We start from the raw sequence: 23,776 nt of genomic DNA, 5'->3' as shown, positions 1-23,776 counted from the left end.
TCTTTTTTTATTTTGCAAATCCTTTTTTACTATAACTTTACTTGCTATACTCAAAGTAGCGATATTACCCTTTTTCACTTATTGTGACGTCTTCTCATTTTTTTACATATTCATTGGACCGTTTTCAATTTTATGAACTCTACGTTTGTTCTCGTCATGTCCGCATTCAAAATTCCGAGAATGAGACCCGACTTGAATTTTTTCTTTCGGTCGAAAGGCCCAACTTGAATTGAATTAATTAGACATGGGCCGATCCTCATCATGAATTTGTTCCTTGACTCGACATGATCTATGTGCGTAATTCCCACCGATCCGGTCTTTATGTGCTTCACATTTTTATCGTGAATTTCCACCTGGAGGGACCACGGTCACCAAGATGATCCCGAGGCTCTTGTAAGTGCCCTTGAACACGTTCTTCTTCTCAAGCTTCCGTGCGCGTTGAATTCGTTGAAGACCTGGCACAGGACGGACGCGTTGAATATCAGTGCGTGCTTCACCACCACGGCCACGCCGAAGACCGTTTCGCCATTGAATTGTAGAGTGAGGAGAACGGCCACTTGGTAAATTGCTTGTCCCACCAGATTCGTCCACATAACGGTGGTTATGAGCGGCTCCGTGCGGCCCCCAGGGGGCTTCTCCATGAGCTCCGTCGTGGGCCGCTGTGTGGGCAGGGTGAAGGCGCCAAGCATGATCAGGTTCACCCATAAGAGCTGGACTGCCATCAAAGGGACGTCACCGGAGAAGACTGCAGCCACGAAGTTGATCAACAGGGCCGGACGTTCACTGGGAGCTGGAACTGGATGAACTTCTGTATGTTACCGTAGACGCATCGACCCAACTGCAACATGGTTGCCACGGAGGCAAAGTTGTGGTCTGAGACTCTGAGGATGATGATGTCCGAGCTCTCTTTGGCGACCTCGGTGCCTTCGGATGCCCATCGAGACCCCCAATGTCGGCTTCCTGGAGGGCCGGTGCATCTTTCGTGCCGTCCCCTGTGATAGCGACCACCACGTGGCCTTTCTGCTTCAGGCATTGAACCATGAGGAGCTTATCGAAAGGTGGGGATCTCGCCATGACCTGGATTTTCTCAATTCTCTGGGGCCTCTCCTCAGGCGTGTAATTGCGGATCTCAGCTCCTTCCAGGATGGCTTCGTTGGGGGCATCGTCCCCGGGCTTGAGAATCCCACACTCCGTGACAATGGCCTTCGCAGTGAAGATGTTGTGTCCCGTTATCATCTTGGTGTTCCCTCCCGCCTCCTGACAAGCTTGGACGGCGCTCTTCCCGTCGGGATGACATGGGTCCTTAATACCGTTAACTCCTAGTAATGTCAGGCCGTCTTCCTGGATCTTCTCCTCACTTCTTCTCTTTGTTTGGCTTGTATCAGCCTTCCGGATCTTATGCCAGAAAGCACGAGAGAATTGATGCAAAGTTGAGGCTATGGCCGAGCTACTTGTTCCCCGGTCTCTCTAATTCCGTCTTATCCACTTTTAAGAGTGTACTCCCCTGTTCTGGTGTTCGTCCAGACTAATCTGTCCTCTTTCTCTTTTGAACCCAATGGAATCGCGACGATTTCATTAGCCGCGCTTTCATCGAACATGTTCTTAATAATTTGTTCATTCCAAGTTGGAATATCACTGAAAATTAGCTCAGAGACCTTCGTCTGTTCCTCCCAGTTTGCTCCCCGGGGCAGCCACTTGGTCTCGTCTCTCGAATGCTAATCTTTTCCCCATTCCCGACTGCCCACCTTACTGATGGAAGAATTGCATCCCTCCCATGAGGATGCCTTGCCAACCCCGCGATGGACGATTCCCCTTTCCCACCGACGAATGTGGAAAGTAAAGACCTTTTAACAGCAATGAGGAAGGATTTTGCGCTAGACGCCACGCTTTTTTTCCCAACATCGCTTTGTTAAAGGCGATAAGGTCACGAAAGCCCAATCCTCCGTTTTCTTTTCTAGTCTTGAGCAGCTCCCACTTTTATCAGTGTACTCCAGATTTCTGTTCACTAGTATTCCACCAGAACTTTGCAATTCTCTTTTCAATACTCCGACCGATAGAAACTGGAATTTTAAGAACTGACATGAGGTATTATGGGAGAGCCTGCACGACCTGCTTTAATGAGATTCTCTTTTCCTGCTCTTGAGATCAGTTTTTCCTTCCATCCTTCTAGCTTCGTGTTCACTCTAGCTGATATCCAAGCAAGCATCTGCTTTTTACCATTCTCCCCAATCCGAAGGAATTCCGAACTACTTCTCAGTTTTTTTCTATTTCTGGAACAAGCAATTCAGCTAGCATATTCTGGCGGAGTCTGTGGGCACAATTTTTACTGAAGTACAGCCCGGATTTGTTTAAGTTAATGGCCTGGCCTGAAGGGAAGCAATATCTATTCAGAATCTCTGCTACATTTTGACACTCTTTGATGGTCCCCTCTAGGAAAAATACTGAATCGTCTGCGAACAAACAGCAGATGTGTCAGAATGTAGTATAAATTTCCTACCTCCTGTTGGACTTTCCTACTGAAGATTGTAATCTTGATTCGAATTGTCAAGTTGAGTCGACCAATTGCGGGAGCTCAAATTTGAAATCCACATGCAATGATGCCAATTAGAGCCTACCCTGCCCCATTATAAGATAACAAAAATCTATCCAATCATGGTGTTCCTGTATTAAGGAATGCTATCTTTGAATTGAAATATTTAGATGGATTGATACACAATTATTTACATTTTTCTGGGTAAAAGAAAGCAAAAAAAAAAAAAAAAAATCACACTGCATCAAGAACAAATTCAATATACCTGTACAATGAAAATGAGAAGAATTTGGGTTAAACCCAATTAGTGTCCCTAAACCAATTTGACTGTTCTCTGTGCAAAATTTTTCTCTCGAGCTTCTTTCTATTCAATCCCAAAGAGCTGAAGATTGGTGTGTTAGGGGGCGGAATGCACTTGACGACCCAATCGAGAGGCCAAGATGCGGCCGCGATCCTGGCACATGCACCCCATTGTCCCCAGCTCAACCGTTCCGTGACGGTCTACCGCTTCAGGAACTCGACCATCATCACTGGAGGACCATCGTCACCAAGATGATCCCCATGAAGGTCTTGTTCTTGTGTATGCCTTCAAACACGTTCTTCTTCTCGAGCTTCCTCGTGTTGAACTGGTTGAAGACCTGGCACAGGATGAACGCATTGAATATAGTGTCTGCTTCGCTGCCTTGTCCATGCTGAAGATCGATTCTCCTTTGAATTGTAGAGTGAGGAGGATGGCCATTTGGTATGTTGCTTGTGCCACAAGGTTCCTCCACATGACGTTGGTTATGAGCGGCTCGGTCCGGCCCGTGGGGGGCTTCTCCATGAGTTCCCTGGTGGGCCACTCCGTGGCCATGGCGAGGGCACCAAGCGTGTCCAGGATCAGGTTCACCCATAAAAGCTGGACGGCCGTCAAGTGGATGTCGCCGGAGGAGACTGCAGCCGCAAAGTTGATCATGAAGGCCGCGATGTTCAGCGTGAGATGGAACTGGATGAACTTCTAGATGTTATTGTAGACGCATCAACCCCATCGCAGCACGGTCACCACGGAGTCGAAGTTGTCGTCGAGGATTAAGATATACGAGCTCTCTTTGGCTACCTCGGTGCCGTGGATGCCCATCGAAAGGCCTATGTCTGCTTCCTTGAGGGCTGGTGCATCGTTTGTGCCATCTCCTGTGATGGCAACCACGTGGCCATTCTGCTTCAGGCACTGAACCATGAGGAGCTTATCAGAAGGCGAGGATCTCGCCATGACCTGGATTAAGCCTCTCCTCAGATGTGTAGCTGCGGAACTTCGCTCCTTCCGCGATGGCTCCGTTTAAGGCATAGTCACCAGGCCTGAGAATCCCGCACTCCATGGTGATGGCCTTAGCGGTGAAGATGTTGTCTCCAGTTATCATCTTGACGTTCGCTCCAGCGTCCTGACAAGTTTGGACCGCACTCTTCACGCCAGAACGGCACAGGTCCTTGATACCGATGAGTCCTAGTAATGTCAGGCCGTCCTCTTGGATCTTCTTCCCGTCTTCTTTTTCTTTGATTGCTTCCTCGGGGACTTGTTTATGAGCGAAAGTAATGCACCTGAGGCTGCTTTCAGCCATCCCCTGGATAATCTGCTCTAACTTCATCCTTTCATATTTGTCCAAATCTTTCACTATCCCTGACCCATCGTAGAACCTCGAGCACATCGCCAAGACCATCTCTGCCGCTCCTTTCCAGTGCAAATGGACCGCGTTGTCAGCGCTCTTCTTTGTTAGGACACCGCCTCTCTTCTTCTGTGAGTTGAAGGCTTTGACTTGGATGACTTCACAGCTCTTCTTTATCTCCTCCATGTGCACAGGTGAGCTTGAAACCACCCAGGAATGAATCGCTTTCTCGGTGGGACTACTGGAGAATTCGTACTTCGATCCTGAAGACGGCTCATAGACGCTGCCCGTGTTGTTCAAAGTGAACCCCTCCTGATTAAAATCCCAGACATACTTGGAGGCAGAGGAGTATGCGTTTTCTGCCACGGAGTCTTTGCCGACCCAGAATTTTGTCACCTTCTCCTGGTTCATTGTGAGAGTGCCGGTCCTGTCAGTGCAAATAGTGGTGGCCGACCCCACTGTCTTGCAGGCCGACAGCTTCCTCACCATCGCCTAACCCGCCATCATCCTATTCCTCGAATAAGCGAGAGTGAGTGTCACCGCCAGCGGCAAGCCTTCGGGAATCGCGACCACCATGATTGTCACTGCAGCTGCGATGATGTCCAGCGCAGAGTTTACGATATTGTCGCCCATCATTTGGCCTGGAACGGATCCCCGGTTCCCCGTTCATGTCCTAGGTGTTTCCGGTGAAGTAGCAAATCAGCACGACCACAAGAACCAGGAAATTTACCGCCAAGCCGACTTTGCCAATTGACAAGGTGAGCTTGTTGAGCCGAGCCTGCAAAGGGATCTGCTCATTGCTGTTGTGGCCGATCGAGCTCGTCATCTCGCCCCAAGTCCTGTTCATCACGACCGATGTAACCAGCATCTGAGCATACCCATCAGGCAACCTTTGTGCCGGAGAACAGGAATGGATTCTGATTGCTCTTCACTTCAAGGCGATCACTCTCCCCGGTCATGCTCGATTCGTCAACCTAAATTGACAATGCAACGTCGCACATGATTTGGGGACACTAGGATGAGACGATGCGATGCGTTCTGGTCTTAACTTGAAGCAAAGAAAAAGAAACCTGAATAAATGTTAACACGACACGAGAACTAATGGATTAGGTTTTATTGTTTTAACCATACTATTCCAGCAAAAATTTAACAAAGTTAGTTCTTCTATGACTAGGGCTGCGAATCAAAACCAGTACTTTTACCTTGTTGTAGAATTAAGATTTTGAAATTGACAAACCGCCGCAGAGAAAAGGGAAAAGAAAATAGAAAATTTAAAAATTAAAAATTAAAAATTTTAAAAAATAAATAATATATTTTTAATAATGAAAAATTATTTTTTGAAAAATATATTTTTTAAAAAATAAAATTTAAAAATTATAAGACGTAAATATTTCATGATTTAGTTAAATATAGAATGTGGTAGATGATGGGTATAAATTGGGTAGAGGTCGGGTCGAATATGGGTCGTTAGTTTTGTATTGCATGAAAATAAATTAAAACGGATTAAATAGGTTGATATGAGCCGAATCATATTTGACCCGACCTACATGTTTGACACATCTAATAGTAGAATATCGCATGTTTTATACCTTTCCTTGAACTAATTACTTGACTAATCAACCTGGGTTCGAGCTTGGTAATGCTAATACTATATACTTCGGGAGGAAACCAACATGAGTGAGTTAATATACAAACCTAATGCGGTCAAACCGGTACAAATCGTCGTCCATACATGCAAGCTATGCCCTTCAAGAAACAGCATGTCTGCCATAACTTAATTGATGCGGATGTCATTAGTAGCGTGTTCCTGGATCGATTGAATCAATAAAAATCTAATCGGAAGGCGAAACGGTGTTGCGGCTAGAATCGGCGGATTGGGTCGACGACGTAGGATTGAGCTCAAATTCGGTAGGCTGAAGCGAAATGACATCCCGATCAATATTCACCACCTTTGGCTGTGACTAACAATAAATTTTGGCGGTTCGGGAATGTCTAGATGGGTTTTCCTATTTTTTTTAGTATTTTTCGGGCTTAATTTTATATCAATGATACTTTTGTAATTTTCCGTTTTTTGATATTTCGATTCCTAATTCGACTAGGGTTAGGATAACGCCCTATAAGAGGTGTTTATCACGTTTTTTGAAAATCATCATCAATAATATTCACAGAATTTTCGAGATTTCTCTCCTTTTAGCAAGGATTTACTTGCGATCTTTATTGAATGCTGCGTCATTAATCGTTGATCTTCAAACAAACAACCTCTCCGATGACGATCCCAAATATGGAAACTTGCTGCCGACAATTCTTCCTTGTCACATTGATGAGAATATTTGCGCACGCCCGAGACAATTTATCAAACTCTCGGTTCTACCGGTAATTGCTTACCGACGCCACCGTGATCACGAGAAGCACAACAACGAATGGGCTCCCGCCATCGCATTAGCCTTCCTTGAACCCATTATCCTTGACCAACCCGGACGAAAGCCCGGCACAAACAAGCAGAATCATGAGTGTGAGGTCCTTGAAAGCCTTGAGCACAAAGCGGAAGAAGCCCTTGGCAGTCGGCTAGTATGTGTTGGTGCCAAACGCGTTTTGCCTGCGATGGATGTTGTCCGGATCGCCGCTAATCCCGGCAGACACATCAGTTTCAAGGGCTGAGGCCACTCCGTCAACGCTGTAGAGTTCTCCGAGGTGGCCGAGGTCCTTGTCCTTGACCAGCCTGGTGAGTGGCGACAGATCAATGCTAAAAGAGCCGGATCGATAGGAGCGAGCGCTCTTGAGCCTGATTGGGGATTGAGATCGAAGTGCAGGAAAGGGATTTTCTAGGGATTTTCTTGGTTTTCTTTGGGAAGGTAGTGATGGCTCAGGAGGAATATATGGTGGTGAAGGCCAAGCGCCATTGCTTGGCGAACCTGGGCATAGGAGGCAAGTCGAGAGAGACCTCGTAACTGACGGAGTCGCCACCGGCACCGAGAACGGTCGTCATCCCTGGGAAGAGACACACGGGCTCGTGATCCTCCAACGATGTAGCGGTTGCAGCAAGGACGAGAAAAAAGCTCTGATGTTTGGCCGGAAGCAGCGAAAATAGCAGTTTTCGAATTGGTCGGAAGATGTTTGAGACGTATATACACACGGACGCATCCCCCAACCGCTTATTTATAGATAGACATGGGCGAGCTCGGGCTGACTTTGTGTACGCGGTTTCGTTTGTTTCCTCGAAAATGAAGTCCCCGACGCGAGGGGCGAGGGATGTGAACTAAAAAGTCATCTCAAACAAGACACCAATAGAAAATTTAGTCGCAATTTGTTTCGCGAAAAATTATTTTTCTAAATATGATCGCTTATATCGCTTAATAAAATGAATAACTGAAAAATATTTCGCCGTCCATGAAAATATTTATACATAAATTGTTGATGTTAGTGAAATTATTTTCCATCGGTTAATTTTCTTTTCAAGAGATACATGCGATTGATTTTAAGAAAATATTTTTCAAAATTATTTATTTTACGCGACTCTCATCTTATTAATTGATGGGAATACTATATATTCTTTATATACGACTTCTATGTGAAGGTCTGATAGAATTTCTTATGATTTCGTTAATTAATAAATCAAGTCACGTATCATCTTCTTTGATTCGCCTGTTCATATATTGCAATATCAGCCTACTTAAGTAGATATGTTAGTGCAATAATTAGGACATTCTTTTTCTAAAATTAACCGGATATCAAGAAGGGTCTACGGAATTTTGTGATGCTTTAGTTCAATCACGGCGAAACTGAGTTGCAACGGTGATCCCATCATTTGAAATGAGCTCTAATTCGGTTGCTATTACAGCGGATTATGCAGTGTAACCTCGACTAGTTTCCTGCAGTACGGAACTCAACTCAAGTCATGGAAAGTTTCAGTTGTTTGAGATCTGATCAATAGCAGTATCTGCACAAGATCTAAAGGGAAAGAACAACCAGAGGGTACTACTCAGTACTCGTCTGGGCATCTCCTTTGACTAGACGTGGCCGGTTCTAAGGAACCGCCGCCTCTGGTTCATGAACCGGCGGTTTCGGTTCCAAGCCGGTTCCTAGATTGGTTCCCATTCCGTTTTTTAAATTTAATTTTTAAAATAATAAATAATAAAATAAACATAATAAATTATAAATTATAATCAAATTGTATATTGTAATAAAATTTGGGGAAAAAAAAGAAAGGGGGGACATGGCCTTAAACTTAATGAATTATCATTAAGCGTCTACATATCTTCTTGGGGATAGAAGAATCAAAGCCCATGTAGTTCTTTTATCTTTGATAATCCCAACTTACCTTGTCGTCAATCGTCGCTACCCATTGTGGTACCCGTGCCGGTGGTATCTCCACAATCCTCACTAAAAAATTCGTATTCTTAATCCATCTCTTGATGTCGAAATCTAGCCTTCGTCCAATCGTCGACATAAGTTTGAGCTTCCACGGACTCCTGACTTAATTTTGAACGGCGAGAGTCCAAAACTAATCCTCCAGCACTAAATGCTTGTTCAATTGCAACTGTTGAAGAATAGGTTGCTAATATCCGGCGAGCGATGAGGGCGAGAATTGGGTAATCGATTGAGTGACTCTTCCACCACTCCAGGATTTGGAAATCAGTCTTGTGTTCGATATCACGAAACTCAAATTGAGTGGTTAAATATTTTTCTAATTCAGAAATACTACATGTTGCCCCTTTTTATTTTTATTTTTTTGTCTACTTTTGAGCATATTGTACCCTTTACTAAGTGAACTACCAGCTTCGCTTCGTGAGACAATAGAATGTAAAGATCCACAATCACTTAAATCATATCTACTACAAAATTCTCCATATAATACTACTATATATTCTTTAACCTCTCCTTGTATATTTGAAATATCTATTGCATCTTCCAAATGTAAACAATCATAATAATACACGTTCGGATAATCTAGTAAACCATCTAATTTAATACGTGGATAAAAAATAATACCAACTAAATAGACAAGAGGAATTTTGAAATAATAATGCAACCATTTTTCTCGCATTACTAAAATAGTCCGAGCTAATTCAGTATCTTTTTCATATTCACTAAAAACACCACCAATATTAATACACTCTATTAAAAATAAATACGTAGTAGGATAACAAATACCAGATAAAGTATTAGTGGCATCATTAAAAATTTTCAAAAAATCTAAAAAAATTTTGCAAGCGTCTCAATGTTGCGGAAGTAAAGTAATTTCGGGAATATTTTGCGAAATAAACATACATAATAAATCTTTGTAATCAAAAGTTTGACGAAGCAATTCGTAGGTAGAATTCCAACTAGTCGGAATATTTTTTGGAAACATTTTTTCCCTTCTCCCATGTTGTTTAGAAAATTTTCCTCATGCTTTCATAAAATGGGCACAACTCCATAAAAATTTAATTGCACCCTTTATTGGGGTGAGAGAAGTTTCAAGAGTTCATAAACCATCTTGTACACATAAATTTAAAACATGGCAATCACATCTAATGTGAAAAAATTGTTCGCCAAAAGAGGGTTTGCAAATATTTTCTAACTCGGGAATAGAAGAGGTATTTATGCCGGCATTATCAAAACCAATTGAAAATACTTTATTTATCAAATTATATTCTTCTAAAACTTGCTTAATTATTCTATAAATATTATGAGCCGAATGATTTTCATCAAAAACTCGAAATGCAATAAGTCTTTTTTGAATGGTCCAATCGTCATCTATCCAATGACACGTGACACCCATATAAGAATGAATTTGCCAAGGATCATTCCAAATATCGCTACCTAAATGCACACGTCCATTAAATTCCACAAAAAAATTTGCTAAAGATTTTTTTTTTATTTTTTATAAAGATGCAAAAGTTCGGGTTTAAGAGTATTTTTCGGAATAGTTGGTGCTTGCGGAACCAATACAATATTTATCAAATATTTCAAATTAAAATTTTCACCAGTAGTAAATGGATCATGATTAAGGGCAACATATTCAGCTAATGTTTGTTTATAAAGTGCATTAGTATAACGGAATAAAGGATGAGTATTAGGATTGGCGTACCTGAAAATTTGTTGTTGCCTAGTGTCGATCCCCGCTTGCGTCGGATGTTTTTTCGTCCGATGCCAACGGAATGTTCCGTAGCTGTCTCCTTTGGTAAATTTGTATGTTTGCAAACAATATTTACAATTTATATTATACTTACTTTCGCTTTCATCATATACCTTGTCGAAGTGCAGCCACAAGTCGGATGTACTCTCTCGGCCCTTCCATTCCGACTCATTTGACATCAACGTTTCTTCGACACCGGTAGGAGGATGAAAACTTTCTTGTGTTGGGACGTGCTCGACATTCGGAATGGGAACAACGTTGATATTATCGTCGTCGTTTCTCAATATGTATACTCATAAGGATCATATTCGGGAATAGGATATTCGGAATCTCCCATCGCCATCTTGTCCTTTCCAGGATTTCTGCTTTCATTTGCCCTTTTTGAGATAATTGAGGCGGGATTGAGAGAATTTAAGAGAATTATTGAGAGAATTTGTGAGAAAAATGAAAGGGGAAGGATAGGTATTTATAGAGAAAGGGAGGGTTATTTAACTTTAAAAAAAATTATTTTTTTTTTTGTCGAAGCAAGCAATGGCACAAGAGCCGTTGGGGCCCTTGGGGGGAAAGAGCCGTTGGGCTCTTCCCCCCCTTCTTTTCTTTTTTTAAAAAAGGGTTGGAACTGCTCGCCGCAACCCGTCGATAATCGGGCCGGTTCAGGCCGGGCGAACCGTGGGTCCGGTCAACGAGGCCGATTCAGGGCCCCGGGGTCCATTTAGCCACATCTACCTTTGACAACCCGTTTAAGAGGTCCGTACATTTTCTTTTACTTTTTTTTTCCCTATGAATTCGGCGAGGGCCGCCTTCTTTTAAAAGATTTTTTAAAAGAAATAAAAATAAAAAAATCATATTTTTTTTCCAAATTGTGAAAAAAAAAATGGATTTTTTTTAAAATTATATAAATTATAAAACTTGTCCACAATGATTTAGTAATATTTTTATAAGTATTTTAAATTGGATCAAGTATAAAAGTGTTTTAGTAATATAAGTCAGATCGGGTATTGGTAAAAAAAATTGCACTTTGCATAAACGAGTCGTAAACGGTTTAATCAATCAATTTGGATTGGATCATGTATGATCCGACCCTACAGGTCTACATGTAATCATTCCCTTTCACTACATTGACCCGTTCAAGCTTCCTCGTATTAGGTTGTAGAACTCGACACAAGATGTGAGTGGAGAAGATTGATGCGTTCTCGACCTGTCGATTCGTGCGGGAATGTTGTTCATCCTTGAACTGCACTATCAAAATGACTGTTATCTGGTACGATGCCCGAGCTACCAGATTTTCTCCTCATAATGTTGGTTATGAGTGGATCAGCTCTCTCTTTTCAATGAATGCTTTCTTTTAATTGAACAAATTACATCGATCGATTACAAGGTAAGGAGATTCTGGGTAAAGAAAAACATCAATTACGAATTCAATATACCTTTACAATGAAAAGCATTGAGTTAGGGCCAATTAGTGTTGCTACTGTTCTCTGCGCACGATTTTCCTCACGAGCTTCTTGCTTTGGAATCCAACGTAGCTAAAGATTGGTGTATCAGGGACCGGGAGGCACTTGACGACCCAAGCGATAGGCCAAGACGCGGCGGCGATCCCGATGCACGCGCCCCACTGGCCCCAGCTCAACCGCTCAGTGTTGGCAAACCGCTTCAGGAACTCCACCATCACCACCTGGAGGACCACTGTCACTAAGATGATCCCGAGGAACAGCTTGTTCTTGTGAATGCCCTCGAACACGTTCTTCTTCTCGAGCTTCCTCGCGTTGAACTCATTGAAGACCTGGCACAGGACGAACGCGTTGAACATCAGTGTCTGCTTCACCGCCTCGTCAACCCCGAAGATCGATTCACCCTCGAATTGTAGAGTGAGGAGGACGACCATTTGATACGTTGCTTGTGCTGCAAGGTTCCGCCACATGACGTTAGTTATGAGTGGCTCGGTCCGGCCCACGGGGGACTTCTCCATGAGCTCCCTGGTCGGCCGCTCAGTGGCCAGGGCGAGGGCGCCGAGCGTGTCCATGATCAGGTTCACCCATAAGAGCTGGACCGCCGTTAGGGGGACGTCACCGGAGGAGACTGCAGCCACGAAGTTGATCACAAGGGCCGCGATGTTCACCGTGAGTTGAAACTGGATGAACTTCTGGATGTTAGTGTAGACACATCGACCCCACCGCAGCACCGTCACCACAGAGGCGAAGTTGTCGTCGAGGATGACAATGTCGGAGCTCTCTTTGGCGACCTCAGTGCCTTGGATGCCCATCGAGAGCCCGATGTCGGCTTCCTTGAGGGCCGGTGCATCGTTGGTGCCATCCCCAGTGACGGCGACCACATGGCCTTTTTGCTTCAGGCACTGAACCATGAGAAGCTTATCGAAAGGCGAGGATCTCGCCATGACCTGGATTTTCTCGACTCTCTGAAGCCTCTCCTCAGGCGTGTAGCTGCGGAACTCAGCTCCTTCCACGATGGCTCCATTGAAGGCATCGTCCCCGGGCCGGAGAATCCCGCATTCTGCGGCAATGGCCTTAGCGGTGAAGATGTTGTCTCCCGTTATCATCTTGATGTTCACTCCCGCGTCCTGACAAGCTTGGACTGCGCTCTTCACACCAGGGCGGCACGGGTCCTTAATACCGACAAGTCCTAGTAATGTCAGGCTGTCCTCTTGGATCTTCTTCCCATCTTCTCTTTCTTTGGTTGATTCCTCGGAGACTTGTTTATGAGCAAAAGCGATGCACCTGAGGCTGCTCGCCGCCATCCCCTCAATAATCTGCTCAAATCTCGTCCTTTCATCTTTGTCCAAATCTTTCTCTGTGCCCAACCCATCGTAGAAGCTCGAGCACATCGCCAAGACCATCTCCGCCGCTCCTTTCCAGTGCACGTGGACCGTGTTGTCCGCGGTCTTCTTTATTAGGACACCGCTTCTCTTCTTCTGCGAGTTGAAGGCTTCAACTTGGATGACTTCACAGCTCTTCTTTATCCCGTCCATGTCCATGCTTAATTGTGAAACGGCCCATGAAAGAATCGCTTTCTCGGTGGGACTACCGGAGAACTCGTATTCCGATCCCAAAGACGGCTTATAGACGCTGCCCATGGTGTTCAAAGCGACCCCGTCCTGAATAAAATCCAGGACATGCTTGGAGGCAGAGGAGTATGCGTTTTCTGCCACGGAGTCTTTGCCGAACCAGAATTTCGTCACCTTCATCTGGTTCATTGTCAGAGTGCCGGTCTTGTCAGTGCAAATAGTGGTGGCCGACCCCATCGTCTCGCAGGCTGACAGCTTCCTCACCATCGCTTGATCCGCCATCATCCTCTTCATCGAGTAAGCAAGGGTGAGGGTTACTGCGAGCGGCAATCCTTCAGGAATCGCGACCACCACAATTGTCACGGCAGCTGCGATGATGCCCACCACAGAGTTCATAATATCGTCACCCGTGGTTTGGCCCCCAACGAACTCCCGGTTCCCGTTCTCGTCCTGTGTGTTTCCTGTGAAATAGCGAGTCAGCAGGACCACGAGAACCAGGAAAGCGACCGCCAAGCCGACTTTGCCAATCGACGAGGTGAGCTTGTTGAGCCGAGCCTGCAAAGGGGTTTGTTCGCCGTTGTCACGGCTGATGGAGCTCATCATCTCGCCCCATGTCGTGTTCATACCAACCGATGTAACGAGCATCTGAGCATACCCATCAGCAACCTTTGTTCCAGAGAACAGGAATGGATTCGGAGTGCTGTTCACCTCTACGTGATCACTCTCCCCGGTCATGCTTGATTCATCTACCTAAATTGACAATACAAAAGTTGCTATTGATTTAGTGACGCTAGGATGTCACGATACCATGCGTACCCGTCAAGAAACTGAAATCTGAGTAAATAGTAAAACAAGAACAAATGCGGTCAAACCAGTAAAAATTGCAGTCCATACCTGCAGGGAGTGCCCCTGGAGGAACAGCCCGTCCGCTGGAACTTGATCACCAATCTTCAAACAAACGACATCTCCAACGACGATGTCGAAAATGCAAACCTGCTGCGGTCGACCCTTCCTTATCACATCGATGAGAATGTTACTGCTCACCTGAGACAATTTTTCAAATTGCCGGTTCTGCCGGTAATTGCTCCCGGCCGACACTGCGATCACGAGGAACACAGCAACGAATATGCTCCCGCCGTCGTACCAGCCTTCCTTGACCCCATTCTCCTTGATCCCGAACCCAAGCGAAAGCCCAGCGCAGACAAGGAGGATCATGATTGTGAGGTCCCTGAAAGCCTCGAACATGAAGTGGAAGAAGCCCTTGGCAGGCGGCTTCTTGTATGAGTTGACGCCAAATGCATTTCGCCTGCGAGAGACGTCGTCCGGGTCACCGCTTATCCCTGCCGAGGCATCAGTCTCAAGGGCTGAGGCTACTTGGTCGACCCCGCCGAATTCCTGGAGGTGGCCGAGGTCCTTGTCCTTGACCAGCTTAGTAAGCTGTGACTGATCAATCCTGAAGGAGCTGGGTTGATCAGAGTGAGCGCTCTGAGCCAGATCAGGGATCGAAATCAAAGCGAAGGAAGGAAATCTCCTAGGGAGTTTCTTGGTTTTCTTTGCGGAGGTACTGATGGCTCGGGAGCAATAGATGGTGGCGAAGGCCATACGCCATTGCTTGGCGAACTTTCGCACAGCAAGCAAGCCGAGAGAGACCTCATGGCAGACGTAGCGGCCGCTGAGAATGCTCGTCATCGCTCGGAAGAGACACGCAGGGTCGTGATCCTGTGACGAGACAGGGCAGCACAATGCGAATGGCGTTAGCCGCGAAAGGTGCAAACGTTCGAATTTGTGGAATGGTGATCATGGAGCGGATTTGCATGTACTTAAATAATAACAAGAGGGTGATACTGATCTCCATTTGTTTAAGGCATTAAGAAACGAACGGGGTTGCCCCGCAAGTGGAAAAGGCGCGGTTTGAGTTCATATGGAGCGAAGAGAAAGTCAAAAGCCGTGGCCGTGTGTTGTTTCACAGACGGTTTGCAGTTGTTGCTCCGACATCTTCTAAATCGGAAATCGTCATTAATCGTTCTTTTGATTGAAGGAATCCTATGTTTATACTTTGGTCTGGACGGACGGTGAGGACACTTTTCCTCGATCCTTCCTTGATTGTTCGATCATACAGCTCCCATCGTCTATTTCTTGCTAAGTTTATCTGCTAGCGATTTTCATATTTATATCGATCAGGAGGTGTCAAAAAGAGTTGATTCTGATGGAAACTAAAGAGAAATTACGGGCCCTTTGGTTATCAGCTTTTACACGAGAAATCTGGGATGCCCGACCTTATGACCCACTGTTCGTACATCTTCATGGACCTGTCATCTAAATTCTCCAAAGCTGAAGCTCCTATACACAGGAGCTAGAAAACACCGACATTCTCCGGGGGCCAGCGTGTCATGTCCGATGTTCTCGCACATGCGATAAACACGTGATCGGTGCTCCGGACATTCCAGCGATACGTGAGTCCAGCATCCCGACACATCATTTTGACACTTACGCGATCAATTGAAAGCATTTTTAATAATTTAGGTGTTAGAATGTAAACTTATAAAAAAATTATACATTTAAGTCATATACTCATCCACCATAAGATTAATATACCCACCAATTCAACAAAAACCTAATCGTGAATCCTTAACGGAAGAAGAAAAATAATAATAATAAAAAGAAGAAGAAATTCACCGTTGATATTTTTATATACACATGACGATTTTATCATGTACATATAAAAATATACATATAATATATAAAGGGTTGAAATTCTCTATTTTTTTGAAATAACGTATCATGTCAGTGCTACTCAGGAGAGGAGGATTTTCCCCTCAAGGAATCAAATCAAATTTATATCTGATTTGCCTATTTTTGTGGCTTCATTAAGGGAACGTCATGGGAAAGTTTGGAGGTTTCCTACGTCGTGAGTTGCTACGACGGTTACGGCGACATGGAGGGACGAGGGCAGGTGGGGGCGGTAGCTGCTAACGGGTTTCCCCGAAACGAAGACCCGAAAGTGGGAAACCCGGATTCGAGATCCCACGGGGGGTGCTTGAGACGCGGAGTCAACGAGAAGTCAAAAAGATAATATTGTCCGTCGGCGGGGGCGTGTGGTTTCTTCGACACGGTTTGCGGCAATTACCCCGACATCATCGAGGCGAAGAAAATAATAGATACAGATACAGACCTTGTAAAGCTTACGTGGCTCCACTCACCATTCAATTTACGACACATGTCGAATAGGGGTCCACCACTCAGGAAAAAGGGAAAATTTTCTCTCTGCTCTCTCTGTCTCTGTCTTTCGCCTGACCTCTCCGACCTCCTACCCACTCTTTCCTCCGGCTAATCTCTTTGCCCTTTTACGACATCGAGCCGAGCCACAGCCGCTACGGACCGCGTCGAAGAGCGCCCTCGAAGTCTTCGGCAACTGACTTGACGATGATGGATTCTGTCCCTTCGTTCGCCGAAGTCTTACCGCGAAGCTCGAGCCTAAGGCTCCCGGCCGCCATGGCTGTGGAGCTCGAGCTCGAGCTCCGTGCCCATGGCGGCCACGAACTGTGCGCTCGAGCTCCTCGCCCATGGTGGCATGAGCTCGTCAGTCGGCGTCCCGGCCGCAAAAGTCGCATCCGCCATGGCTGTGGAGCTCGAGCTCCGTAGCCATGAGAGCCGACTGTCTTCTTGATTTTCCGGTCGAGATGCAACGGGAGAGAGAGACAGTGGAGAGAGAGGAGAGAACTTTACTTTTTCTTTTTCTTTTTCTTGTTTATGGTGGGACCCTTTTGCACCACTTGTCACCAACTGAATAGTGATCTGGACCGCGTCGGATTTCCCACTTCTGTACCCAATATTTTCTAGTCGAGGCATCCGAAGCCGGACATTGTCTCGTCATCGTCATTCTTTTTAACAAAAAGGAATCCTGTATTTATACTTCGGTCCCGATAGGCGTTAGTGTCGTATTTTTTTCCTCGATTCTTATTTTCACGTATTTGATTGGTAGATTATATACATAGAAAACTCGCATATATCTCTTGTTAAGTTTATTTGTTTGTGACGTTCATATTCGTAATGCGCCAATCAAAGAATTCGACGGAGATAACAGAGGAGGTAAGCACGGCCGTATTAAAATAGCCGTGTAGGAGCTGTTGCAGCTACGATGGAACAGATGAGGGTGGTGTTGTTCGTTTGGGTTTCGGCATCGAGAAAGTGTTCCGGAAATTCCAGGGACTTACTAGAAAATGCAATGGAAAGAGGCGCGAAGACATGAATGGCCTAGGCTAGGGGAACATATTTTTTTGCTACTAAAGAGGTGGGATCATAAAAGAGGAGTGGGCGAGCGATGCGAGATGTAGTAAGAGGCAATCAAAAGAACTGAATCAAAGTAAAAAAGTGTAGTAAATGGTTAAAATGCGAAAATAAGCCCGGACATCTATTGAAACAAAGATATCCAAAAAGTTAAACTTTAATATATTGATCGACTAACGGAAACTCACATATTCAATAAAGTAACTTATGTATAACCATTGCAATAACTACTAAAAAAGTTTGCAATAATGAAAATTCGCTATTGTTTTACGATAAATGTTGACTGACATAACAAAACGAACAAATTTAAGGATTCTTAATATGTATATTTATGGAAACTGATTTAACAAAATGTATCAAAGTAGAACACTTTCTAATATATGTCCTCTTTTTGTGTGTTTATGAAACCAATTTTCATAAAGTAAATGCTTTCTTTTCCCTCAAGGAATTAAATCAAATTCATACATGTAGCCTATTTGTCGCTTCACTAAGCGAACCTTATAAGAAGGGTGTCACTAGCCTGACTGACGGCCGGAGGCCAGCCACAAATTTGCTCTCTCTTTAATATAAGTCTAAGAGTGTTGCCGGGACCTACACAGAGCAAAACACAGGTCCATCTCTCTTCCAATGAAAATGTGTAGCTGACAAAGGGCAGTGACTCCGTCATTCTACGGAGGAAGGTAATCTCAGAGAGTTTCAATTGTGCTTCTCGTTTGGAGGTTTCCTATTTCGAAGTAGAATTTTTAGAAAGCCTGTGTATATCCCCGTAAATCTTTCTCCTCAACAGAGTTGACGATTGATCGAAAATCGCAACTCTTTGCTTTGGAATTGTAGGATACAATTCTTTCCTTGTTGAAACTTCATCCCATTTAAAATCTACGTCCTAGATTTAAGTCTCGGTCAATCCCTTTCTAAACCTCTTTTTTGACATGCAACTCGTGTTATTTAAGTCCGGGTGGCAAAAATTCCCCAGCAAAGTTCCAGATGTCCTCAAAATGCGTACAAAGATATACACACGGATTACTTAAGTTTTGCAGTAAAATGGTAGTCCACGATGACCCAAAAAAAAAAAAAAAAAGGTTTAAACCAAAAAATTTAGGTCACCTAAACTCACTTTTCGTGTCATTCGACCGCTCCGTTAGTAAACTAGATGTTCGATGTTGTCGATGTTTGCATTCCAAATTCAGAGAATAATGCCCGACTTGAATTGAGTTAATTAGACATGTGATTGACGGGTGTTATGAATTTGTTCCTTGCCTTGACCTTGACATAGTCTACGCACGCGATTCATTTCGATTCAGTCACTTTGTTCTTCACGCAATTTTTGTCATGATTTTGTACTTCACAATATCCTTGGCTATATGAAGGCCACTCGTGCTATGGAATTCGTCGGTGTCTTCATGCTCATGTCTGAACTTGAATGCTTTACTTGGACAATGGCGGGGCTAAGGATTCAACAATATATTAGGTTAAACGTTTATTTTACAAAAAAAATCTGAAGTATGAAATGTACAAATGAAAATTTCAAAAATAATAGTTTCGGGCTGTGGCGTCGAGCCATTCAATTTGCCGAGCCCAGACAAGCCGAGCTCGATCTTTTGACCCGTGCCAAAACTCAAAAGACCAATCGATAGATTACACATTCCTTACAGGATGAAAAGAATCGGGTTAGAACTAATTAGTGTTGCTACTGTTCTCCGCGCACAATTTTCCTCCAGAGCTTCCTGCTTTTCAATCCCAAGTAGCTGAAGATTGGAGTATCAGGGACCGGAATGCACTTGACCACCCAACCGATAGGCCAAGACATGGCCGCGATCCCGACGCACGCCCCCCATTGTCCCCAGCTCAGCCTCTCCGTGTTGGCGAACCGCTTCAGGAACTCGACCATCACCACCTGGAGGACCACCGTTGCGAAGATGATCCCGAGGAACAGCTTGTTCTTGTGTACGCCCTCAAACACGTTCTTCTTCTCCAGCTTCCTTGCGTTGAACTCGTTGAAGACCTGGCACAGGACGAACGCGTTGAATATCAGTGTCCTCTTCACCGCCTCGTCCACACCGAAGATTGATTCGCCCTTGAACTGTAGAGTTAGGAGGATGGCCATTTGGTATGTTGCTTGGGCCACAAGGTTCCTCCACATGATGTTGGTTATGAGCGGCTCGGTCCGGCCCACGGGGGGTTTCTCCATGAGCTCTTTGGTAGGCTTCTCCGTGGCCAGGGCGAGGGCGCCGAGCGTGTCCATGATCAGGTTCACCCATAAGAGCTGGACTGCTGTCAGGGGGACATCGCCGGAGGAGACTGCTGCCACGAAGTTGATGACAAGGGCCGCAACATTCACAGTGAGCTGGAATTGGATGAACTTCTGGATGTTATTGTAGACGCATCGACCCCACCGCAGCACCGTCACCACAGAGGCAAAGTTGTCGTCGAGGATGACAATGTCGGAGCTCTCTTTGGCGACCTCAGTGCCTTGGATGCCCATCGAGAGCCCGATGTCGGCTTCCTTGAGGGCCGGTGCATCGTTCGTGCCATCCCCAGTGACGGCAACCACGTGACCTTTCTGCTTCAGGCATTGAACCATGAGGAGCTTATCGAAAGGCGAGGATCTCGCCATGACCTGGATTTTCTCAACTCTTCGAAGCCTCTCCTCAGGCGTGTAATTGCGGAACTCAGCTCCTTCCACGACGGCTCCATTGAAAGCATCGCCCCCGGGCCTGAGAATCCCGCATTCTGCAGCAATGGCCTTAGCGGTGAAGATGTTGTCTCCCGTTATCATCTTGATGTTCACTCCCGCGTCCTGACAAGCTTGGACAGCACTCTTCACGCCGGGACGGCACGGGTCCTTAATGCCGACAAGTCCCAGTAATGTCAGCCTGTCCTCTTGGATCTTCTTCCCATCTTCACTTTCTTTGATTGCTTCCTCGGAGACTTGTTTATGAGCAAAAGCGATGCACCTGAGGCTGCTGGCCGCCATCCCCTGGATAATCTGCTCGAATCTCATCCTTTCATCTCCGTCCAAATCTTTCTCTATCCCCGACCCGTCATAGAAGCTTGAACACATGGCCAAGACCATCTCTGCCGCTCCTTTCCAGTGCACATGGAATGTGTTGTCCACGCTCTTTTTTGTTAGGATACCGCTTCTCTTCTTCTGCGAGTTGAAGGCTTCGACTCGGATGACTTCGCAGCCCTTCTTGATCTCCTCCATGTCCATGGTCAATTGCGAAACCGCCCAGGATAGAATTGCTTTCTCAGTGGGACTACCCGAGAACTCATACTCAGATCCCGAAGATGGCCTGTAAACGCTGCCCGTGGTGTTCAAAGCGACCCCATCCTGAATCAAATCCAGAACATACTTGGAGGCAGAGGAGTAGGCGTTTTCTGCCAGGGAGTCTTGGCCGACCCAGAACTTCGTCACCTTCATCTGGTTCATTGTGAGAGTGCCAGTCTTGTCGGTGCAAATAGTGGTGGCCGACCCCATCGTCTCGCAGGCCGAAAGCTTCCTCACCGTGGCGTGATCCGCCATCATCCTCTTCATTGAATATGCAAGAGTGAGGGTTACCGCAAGCGGCAAGCCTTCAGGAATTGCGACCACCACGATTGTCACTGCAGCTGCAATGATGCCCACCACGGAATTCATGATATCATCACCCGTGGTTTGGCCTGTGACATATTCCCGGTTCCCGTTCTCGTCCTGTGTGTTTCCCGTGAAATAGCGAATCAGCAGGACCACGAGAACAAGGAAAGCAACCGCCAAGCCGACTTTGCCAATGGACGAGGTGAGCTTGTTGAGCCGAGCCTGTAAAGGGGTCTGCTCGCTGTTGTCGCGGCTGATCGTGCTCATCATCTCGCCCCACGTCGTGTTCATGCCGACAGAGGTAACCAGCATCTGAGCATACCCATCGGCGACCTTCGTTCCAGAGAACAGGAATGGATTCTCATTGCGGTTCACTTCTACGTGATCACTCTCCCCGGTCATGCTCGATTCATCAACCTAAATTGACAACACAAACGTCGCACATGGTTTCGTGACGCTAGGATTACACAATACGAAGTGTTCTGGTCTTAACTTGAAGCAAAGGAAAACGAAACATGAACAAATACGAAACAAGAGCAAATGGATTATGTTTTAACCTAACTTTTTCCAGTAGAATTTTTTTTTTTTTCAACAGAATTTGTTCTACTATGACTAGAATATCGACACCATTACTTTTCCTCTTTTGTCATAGAATCAAGACTATCAAAATGACAAATTGCCAGGCATGAAGCAGAATATGATGCTCTTCTACAAGTTTTTGGACTAATTATTCAAACTGAGCTCATGTTTGTACACATATTTCTGGAGGGAACCAACATGAGTTAATATAATAATATGCATATCTATCTAATGCGTTCTGATAAAAAAAAAAAATCTAATGCGTCAAATCAGTACAAATTGTCGTCCATACACGCAAGGAATGCCCGTCCGAGAACAGTCCGTCTGCCGGAACTTGATCGCCGATCTTCAAACAAACGACATCTCCGACGACGATCTCGAACATGGAAACCCGCTGCCGACGACCCTTCCTTATCACATCGATGAGAATGTTACCGCTCACCCGTGACAATTTTTCGAACTGCCGGTTCCGTCGGTAATTGCTCACGGCCGACACGGCGATCACGAGGAACACCGCGACGAATATGCTCCCGCCATCATACTAGCCTTCCTTAACCCCGTTCTCCTTAATCCCAAAACCAAGCGAAAGCCCGGCGCAAACAAGAAGAATCATGATCGTGAGGTCCTTGAAAGCCTCGAACACGAAGTGGAAGAAGCCCTTGGCGGGCGGCCTCTTGTATGAGTTGACGCCGAAAGCATCTTGCCTGCGAGAGACGTCGTCCGGGTCGCCCCTTATCCCGGTCGAGACATCAGTTTCGAGTGTGGAGGCAACTTTCCCGACCCCGCCGAATTCCTGGAGGTGGCCGACGTCCTTGTCCTTGACCAGCTTGGTGAGCTGTGACTGATCAATCTGGAAGAAGAAGCCTGGATGATCAAAGCAAGCGCTCCGAGCCTGATCAGGGATCGAAATCAAAGTGTAGGAAGGGCATTTCTTAGGGAATTTCTTGGTTTTCTTTGCGGACGTAGTGATGGCTCGGTAGGAATAGATGGTGGCGAAGGCCAAGTGCCATTGCTTGGCGAACTTTCGCACAGCGGGCAAGTCGAGAGAGACCTCGTAGCGAACGAAGTCGCCACGGAGAATGCTCGTCATCGCTCGAAAGAGAGACGCAGGGGCTCGTGATCCTCCAACGAGGTAAGGGTGGCACAATGCAAATAGCAAAAGACAGAGAGAAAAGCTCTGATGCTTGGTTAAGTTGGTTTTGCAATATATGTCGGGAGACAAGCCGCATGCTTTTTATAACGTGGGATCAACGGACTTTTCCCTTGCCGTAACGCGGCCCGCGCCGTTTTATTGCTTTTTTATTTACCTTCGCGTTTTCTTCATCACAACGAGACCCCAAAGTGGGCGGGCACGTGGCAGCTGCTGACGGGCTTCCACGAAAGTGGGAAAAGCCCCGCGTTTTGGGTTCCTTCCAAGCTTGCGACGTGGAGCCCACGGAAAGTCAAACGGATAAAGAGAACGGAGACGCGAGGGGCTCAGTGCCGCGTTGTTTCTTCTCCTTTGGACCCACAATCGGAACGAAGTCACTTGCTCTTATGGATTTTTTTTAATATCCTATTTTTTTTCTATTTTGTGTTTTATTTCTTATTTTCTAAATTCTCTATATTTTATTCCTGTATGGGTCACTGAGCCGGTGAAGGCTGGCGACCGGCCACGAATGTGGGCTGGCCAGAGCTCGCCCGTAGCCGATGCTGGCACTTCCCGGTGGAAGGAGAAAGAAAGAGAAAAAGAAAAGAAAGAAAAAGGAAAAAGAAAGAAATAAAATGAAAAAAATAAGAATAAACAATAAATTAACATTTTGAATTTTCTTTTTTTATGAGATAAAGTCATAAGATTGAAATCAGTTTTTAAATGAGATCCAAACACTAGAAAACGATTTCGGCCACATATCACCAAACATAGGAAAACTAAAAATTTTCCTAGAAAACATTTTCCTTTTTCATGAAATTTTCGCCCAACCAAACGCGGGGTCGTTTGTTTCCTAGAAAACGATTTTTAGGAAAAAATTTTGAATTTTTCGGCGTT

At 45.3% G+C, this 23,776-nt stretch overlaps 2 protein-coding genes and 3 pseudogenes across 2 annotated transcripts in view; all 5 read right to left on the bottom strand.

The window, feature by feature from the left end:
* Positions 1 to 336: 336 nt before the first annotated feature.
* LOC115728560 lies at positions 337 to 2,206 on the bottom strand (annotated as a pseudogene).
* Positions 2,207 to 2,724: 518 nt separating this feature from the next.
* LOC115734036 (putative calcium-transporting ATPase 13, plasma membrane-type) overlaps positions 2,725 to 23,776 on the bottom strand; it is a 34,358-nt gene continuing 13,306 nt past the window's right edge. Inside the window, exon 3 of the mRNA XM_048284567.1 lies at positions 2,725 to 2,808. The gene's annotated coding sequence lies outside the window, so the exon portion shown is untranslated. The remainder of the gene's footprint in view (positions 2,809 to 23,776) is intronic.
* Positions 2,737 to 22,933, bottom strand: LOC125316370 (annotated as a pseudogene).
* Positions 2,825 to 7,156, bottom strand: LOC115728559 (annotated as a pseudogene).
* LOC115733398 (putative calcium-transporting ATPase 13, plasma membrane-type) lies at positions 11,687 to 15,102 on the bottom strand. Its single transcript, XM_030664051.2, has 2 exons — positions 14,205 to 15,102; positions 11,687 to 14,060 (listed from the first exon to the last, which is right to left on the bottom strand). Exons 1-2 carry the CDS (start codon positions 14,997 to 14,999, stop codon positions 11,757 to 11,759), a joined length of 3,099 nt encoding a protein of 1,032 aa, XP_030519911.2. The 5' UTR covers positions 15,000 to 15,102; the 3' UTR covers positions 11,687 to 11,756.

This window comes from Rhodamnia argentea, chromosome 1 (assembly GCF_020921035.1).
Source record: "Rhodamnia argentea isolate NSW1041297 chromosome 1, ASM2092103v1, whole genome shotgun sequence".
NCBI lineage: Eukaryota > Viridiplantae > Streptophyta > Magnoliopsida > Myrtales > Myrtaceae > Rhodamnia > Rhodamnia argentea.
The sequence above is the reverse complement of the archived record's forward strand: the minus strand, read 5'-3'. Positions and strand labels throughout refer to the sequence as shown.